The sequence below is a fragment of the Cyprinus carpio genome, unplaced genomic scaffold, assembly GCF_018340385.1.
Source record: "Cyprinus carpio isolate SPL01 unplaced genomic scaffold, ASM1834038v1 S000000168, whole genome shotgun sequence".
Taxonomy (NCBI): domain Eukaryota; kingdom Metazoa; phylum Chordata; class Actinopteri; order Cypriniformes; family Cyprinidae; genus Cyprinus; species Cyprinus carpio.
In genome coordinates this window covers 1658897-1665364 of record NW_024872919.1, presented here as the reverse complement: position 1 = coordinate 1665364, position 6468 = coordinate 1658897, and the positions used below count along the sequence as shown (strand labels likewise).

Here is a 6468-nt window from a genome sequence, read left to right as displayed (position 1 = left end):
GTGCAAACTATTCTCAACAAAACAGCAGCTTAGCAGCTTTAAGACAATGACCATTATATGCCTGCCCTGATCCTACCATCACATCAGCTGCATACAATAAAATATTAAGATGTGAAATACAGTAATGTAAACCAAAAAGAAAAGTGTGTGTAGGCTTAGCCTACTACCAAATTTGTGCAAACAAACAACTTCTTCAATCTGAGTTCAACATCACCATCATCAACAAACCCATTCAGAGTGAGGAAATGTATAGTTTAACCTAAGCCTACATCATAACTTCTCACTGTTTAGCATTTGGGAATTTCAAGGTTCTTGTGCAAAAACACAAGCTGATCAACATGGTCCGGTTTGAGAGCGCTTCTTTTTGCAGTGATAACATCTCCTGCAGTGGAGAAGACTCTCTCTGCTGACACACTTGTCCCGGGGATGCACAAGTATCTCTTTGCTAACCTAGAGAGGAGAGGAAATGTGCCCTTATGGCGATGCCACCAGTCCAAGGGATCCTCAGAGAGAGGCACAGCTGGGGATCTACAGTACAAGTCCATTTCCTCCTCAGCACTGGCATCGGCGGTCTTACTTTGTACTGCAGGTTCACTGGTGTCATTGATGAAAGCAGGTCCCAGCAAACTTAAAAGCAGCGATGAGGCCCTTCTTTTGGGAGCGGAGGGGCCTGCTGAGTCTGACACATTGTCATCCACGGACAGCAACTCTTCCTTGGTTCCTGAACTTCCTGTTCTGCCATGCGCTTGATCTGCTTCTGTTCTCTGTTTTCTCTCATACTGTTTGAAAAAATAAATAAATAAGAGCAAAAAACAGCAGTTAGCATCACTTTCTCAGCCAATGCTGCAGCTCATATGACAATATTTATTTATTAACACATAACTATTTTTCTCAGTCTAACATTTTACTGACTATGTAGCTGCTTAATAATTAATTAACATTACATTGTTATTATAATTAAATTTTGTAATAACTGACAATTATTAAATTATGAATTTACAATTATTAAATTATTAATTAAATTTAAATTATTTTACAAGTAAAAATGAATTACCTCCTCCAGGGATGCAGCCTCTGAAGTCACTCCTGCGGAGACATCCAATCTCTCCTCCTCTGTCAGGAAAGGTAACCCCTTAAAGCGAGGATCCAGGGCAGAGGATGTATGAAGGATCTTTTTCTCTGCCTCACTATTGTACCTCTTAAGCAGATCTGTTTTGATGGCATTCTTCACATCACGGATCAGTGGTTGGTCTCCAATAGTGTCGGACATGCTCTGGAGGAGTTGGGCATATACTGGTGCAATTAGGCTGACTGTAGGACTTCTCTCCTCTGACATAAACACAGTGGCATCCTTCACTGGTTTTAATGTCTTCACTACTTCCTCCACATTAGCCAGATCGGCTCTGCTGAGAGTGACAATGTCACTTTCATCTACATTTAGGGCAGGCGACAGCAGGGTGGCATGCACTGCAGCTTGCAGTTGCAAAAACCTCTCCATCATATCATGAGCACTATTCCACCTTGTGGCGACATCTGTTATCAGTTTTAAGTGGACTTGTCAGTTTAAGAACAACTCTCTGGTTTTCTTCAAACAGGTGCTTTGCCTTTGTGCTGCGGTGGAAGTATGCTGAGATACGTCGGACTCTGCCCAGAAGCCTGGAGACCGCCGGTAGCTTAAGCGCCCGCTGCGCAGCGAGGTTCAACGTATGCGCAAAGCATTTTACATGAGGGAACTTCCCAATTTCAGCAGCACTTATCATATTAGCGGCGTTGTCCGTCACCAGCACAACACTTTTATCTGTAAGCTGCCATTCCTCCACAACATCCAAGAGTAGCCTTGCCATATGAGCACCAGTGTGACTCTCATAAACTGCTCTCGTCTGCAGCACATGTGATACAATCTTCCAATCCTCGCTAATATAATGTGATGTTATGGTTACATAGGACTCTGTTGCGACTGAAGTCCAGGCGTCACTTGTAATGGCTACACGTCTGGCTTTACACATTGATTCCATTACCTTTGCTTTGGTTTCTTTGTACAATGCGGGAAGCACGGAATCAGTGAAGGTAGCTCTTGTCGGTAGCTTATACCGGGGCTCAATTGTTTTAAGCATGTGGCGAAACCCCCGCATTTTCTACCACAGAATAGGGTCGTAGATCCTTCGCTATAAAACATGCCACCGATCGTGTGATCCTCTTTGCTCTCTCGGAGTTGTGTGGCAATGTTGACACTAGCGACTCGTCAATTCTCGGCTGGGATGTGTCGACTTTTTGTGTTGTTGTTGTTGTTGAAGCTAACTCAGGATGCCAACGATCAACATGGTTCGTGAAGTTAGTTGTATTGCCTACGTGCTTAATTTTAGTGTGGCAGATTTTACACACCGCGCGTAAGACTTGTCTAGTTTCCCATTCACTTCATAAAATCCAAAATGTGCCCAGATGTCCGCTTTCCAAGCTTTGGGCGCGTTTTTAATAACCCGTCTATCGCGGTCATCTCCCTCCGCCTCAGCCATCTTGCTTGTTGTTGTTGTTATTCCCCCGGAACCGGAAGTATTTGAAACTTAACAACTTTATTGTCCGCCAGAAAATAAAAAGTGACACATAATCGATTATGGCACTTTGCCGCATCGATGCTGAATCGTTCATGCCCCGCATCACGATGCATCGCCGAATCGATTATTGTTGACACCCCTAATATTTGTTTTGCTTCACCTATTTATGTAGGCTACAATTATTAAAAATAATAATAATAATAATAAATAAAAATAAATAAAACAAAAAAATAATGTCATTAAAAGTGCCATCGGCCTGAGTAAATTTGACCATTATAGAATTGTGACTTTAAAGGTTAGTGATTTAGGAGGTGAAAATACTGTGAAATTACCAATGTTATGGGATTTTAAAGCATAACAACTGAAGGTCTGTGAAACGTTAGCCAATAAAGCATTTTTTCTTAAACAATGGCACTTAAAGTTTTGAACTAAAATATTATTTCAACCTAGCCTGTGAATAAACAAAAAAACATAATTTTCAATGAAAGAACACTGAGAGAGTGTTTTCACCCCAGTAACATGACAACACACCGTTCCTCACAGCCCAAAAAACAGACCAAATTCAGTTCAGCTGGAGGGGGTTGGGGGGCAGTTCTGTATAGCTTGTGGGGGTCGTGATACATGTGTGAATCTCTTGGTCTTTCATATGCACAGTGTCTTATGAGGGTATCAAACTTGCAGAACAGGTTTAGATAGGACGATTGCCTCGTCATTTTGGTTTTAGGGCAACTTTGAAGAAAGGTTTTGATCCAAAGTCATGTTGAGTACTGTATAGTTTATGTTTTTCTAAATCCCAAACAGAGTCCAACCGTCTATGATGTTTTATAGGCTTTTTTAGATTTGGGAATACACATGCGTTACAGACATGACAAAAACATTTTTGGAGTTTTGGAGACATTATTATTATTATTATTATTTATTTATTTATTTATTTATTTATTTAATTATTTTGTAGCCTATTTACAATGCACAAACCAGAAGCAACAATATCTGCAGAGAAGGGTTGGCCATTCTCAAAACATAAAATATCAATTTTATTAAAATTTTCGTTTTTGTGTTTCAGAGGAAAAAACAGTGTTAAAGCATCTCTCCATTACAGACCGTTCTGAAAGAAGAATTTATGCAAACACGTATAAAATGCTTTAAAAGCTTTAACAGAGATGTCTAGAGGGTATTTAATAGGTCTGCCCCCCACGTAAGTTTTTTCTAGTTACTAGCCGTTCATTTGTCATTATTCAACTAATCGCAGGTTTATATTAAATTTACATCTATAATCCATAATGAGCCTTAATATATTCCGCGCTCAAGCACATGCATTAAGTTTGCCACAAAGCACAGGCAGAAGTAGCCTAATAATTGTAAAAAAGGAGACATTTTAATTATTTATTAATAAACAAATTTTTTTCTTGTCGGCTGCAAGATGAAATTCACAGTGCTGACTCTCTCCACATGGACTCGCCTTTAAAGAGAAATACAACCTTCACAGATTACATAATGCTTTCGTTCTGAATTGATTCGTTTAAAAGACATTTCAAGCTTTCTGTATATATATTTCTCATGTATGTGAGACACCACAATTTTAAGTTAATTCATTATCAGGAAAAAATTCAAGTGATCTAGAGGGCGCCTCCCTGTCCTGCATGCGCATTAATAATTTTCGCACAAACACTTGAATATGAATAATAATTCACATTTTGCATATGCATTACAACGTAAATTATTTTTTACGTGCAATTATCCAAAATAAAACCAAACAAGATTTGTAATGAAGATAAAACAAATAAGAATAAATGCTGCGCGAGCACTCAGCATCACTCGCGCCCGCGCAAATCTTGCAAGCAGACAAATTTACACACCTGCATTTAAATGCGGCTGCAATTTTATTTTTTTACTTAAATTATATGAAAGCAAGTAAAGAAGGCTCCCTTTAAAAATCACTGAAGTTGTCAATTAATGAAGCTCTTATTTACATCGTGTGTATTTTGTTGATTATAATGAGAGAACTTGAGTTTAAACATGAGAACGTTTTTATTAATCCGTCCATTCTTTAGACTTTCAATGATTTAGCTAAATCGTGCAGGTTTAATTTATTCGTTTCTTGTTTTAATTAGGCCTAAATAATGGGAACGAAATTAACAGTGCCTCACGTTTTACTAAAATAAAGAAAAAGAAAAAAAATAATTTATAAAACACGCAACAATTTCTTAATCAGTGTACATACAAATATATTTTCCCAAGAAGTTGTCTGTCAAAATAAAGGACAGGTAACGAATAACAAAAATGCATGTTGTTTTATTAAAGGAATTTTAAAATATAAATTAAAATATAGGCCTAATATATGAGAATATTGACATTTTGCATATTAATCCTTTTTTTTTAAACTTGAACTTCAATACTATTAAACTGACTTTAAAATCTCAAGGAGTTTATAAGTTTAAAAAGGGTAAAATGTCACAGTGCATGTTAAATAGTTCTAATTATATTGTTAACAAGTTCATTTAGATTAACAATATAATTCGATATTTTTTTTTTTTTTAAATGAGCAATTCCTGTATAAAATGGGACAGCAACCTTTATAGCAAACATTTTAAAATCGTCCACTGCTGAGCAACGCGCGAGGCAGGTTGAGCGTGCGAAGTGAATGTGCTGCACAAAGTCATTTTCAGATGCAATGAAAATAAAAAAATAAAAAACCTTGGATAGCCTAGATTAGGCCCAGACTCTGTTCCTAAGTAGCCTATATAATAATTATAATTACTGTTAACCCACAGTAACAAATTTTAACCGATTAATCGCCTATTTTCGTTTGCTGCATTTTTTATTTATTTATTTTTAAACAGGCTAAAAAATAAATTAAGTTTGTGAGAGGAAAAAAATATATATATAAGTAATGTATAAGTTGCATTTTATTACATTCAGAAATAATAACGGCTGGCCTAATAATTTTATAATGTGCCAACAGGATATTTTTAGTTCCCTTCACTTTACAACAAATCCTTTAAATTTAACAAATTTATCAGATAAGAACAAGAATTAAAAATATTTAATTCTAATGGATAAATAAAATTGCAGTAGGCTTATCTATAAACAAACAAAAAAATAAATGAATAATAATTTAAAGCGAACCATAAGGTAAGGTTTGGCTCTCATTCGGGATAAATCCAAACGTTTCCATATTCGTGATTCGTGAATGACACGGTGAACGGCTCCAATGAATGTGCGCGAGGCACCAGCGCGATCAAACAGCTGAAACAGAAAATACTCAATTTTTGGTCACACAGTAAAGGCATAATTCAAAAATGCAAAGTGTTAGCAGTTTGAAAAATCAAGAATAATAACATAATTAATAATAATTATTGCTAAATGCTGGACAGTTCTCATTTCGATCTGCAAATGGAACCTGAAGGATTTTTTTTAAAACCAAGAATGAACCGAAATGAAAACATTTAGCTTTTTATCCGTATATATAGGCCTTATTTAATGACTGTTTAATAACAATAGCAAGCATAAGATCCTTTGTGTAAAGGTCTTCTTTTAATTTTTGATGAGTAGACTGTAGCCTAAGACTATCCTACATTTTGAAATTAACTCACTGTACATTTTTTAATGGTTTTTAAAGATGTTACAATGTTATATCATAATGTTATTGTTGTTTTACTTCCTCCTTTTATCTAATTTTACAATTACATTCAGTTCGCAATCCATCCCTTTGCGCCACCTGGCGGTAGTTTCGCGAATGAATTTAACACGCGACTGACTTGCAGTTAACGCCGCGGCCCTGCGGCGGCGGTACATGCGGCGGTAGTACTCATTTTGGTTGTCTACCATCTTTAACTGTGATGTTCTGGAAAACAACAAACTTTAAAACACTTTTTTCTTACTGGTGAAAATCAGATGGTCAAAATTTCTCTCAGCT

At 36.6% G+C, this 6468-nt stretch overlaps 1 protein-coding gene across 1 annotated transcript; it reads right to left on the bottom strand.

Moving 5' to 3' along the window:
• Nucleotides 1-243: 243 nt before the first annotated feature.
• On the bottom strand, nt 244-1540 carry LOC122142795 (E3 SUMO-protein ligase ZBED1-like). Its single transcript, XM_042753857.1, has 2 exons — nt 1055-1540; nt 244-779 (listed from the first exon to the last, which is right to left on the bottom strand). Exons 1-2 carry the CDS (start codon nt 1499-1501, stop codon nt 288-290), a joined length of 939 nt encoding a protein of 312 aa, XP_042609791.1. The 5' UTR covers nt 1502-1540; the 3' UTR covers nt 244-287.
• Nucleotides 1541-6468: the final 4928 nt, after the last annotated feature.

What these genes read in the sequence shown, in the direction of transcription:
- LOC122142795 (XM_042753857.1), bottom strand. Translation starts at nt 1,501, where the DNA reads ATGATGGAGAGGTTTTTGCAACTGCAAGCTGCAGTGCATGCCACCCTG. An exon ending in AGGCTGCATCCCTGGAGGAG is followed by an intron (nt 780 to 1,054) that starts GTAATTCATTTT and finishes TTTTTCAAACAG; the next exon opens with TATGAGAGAAAACAGAGAAC.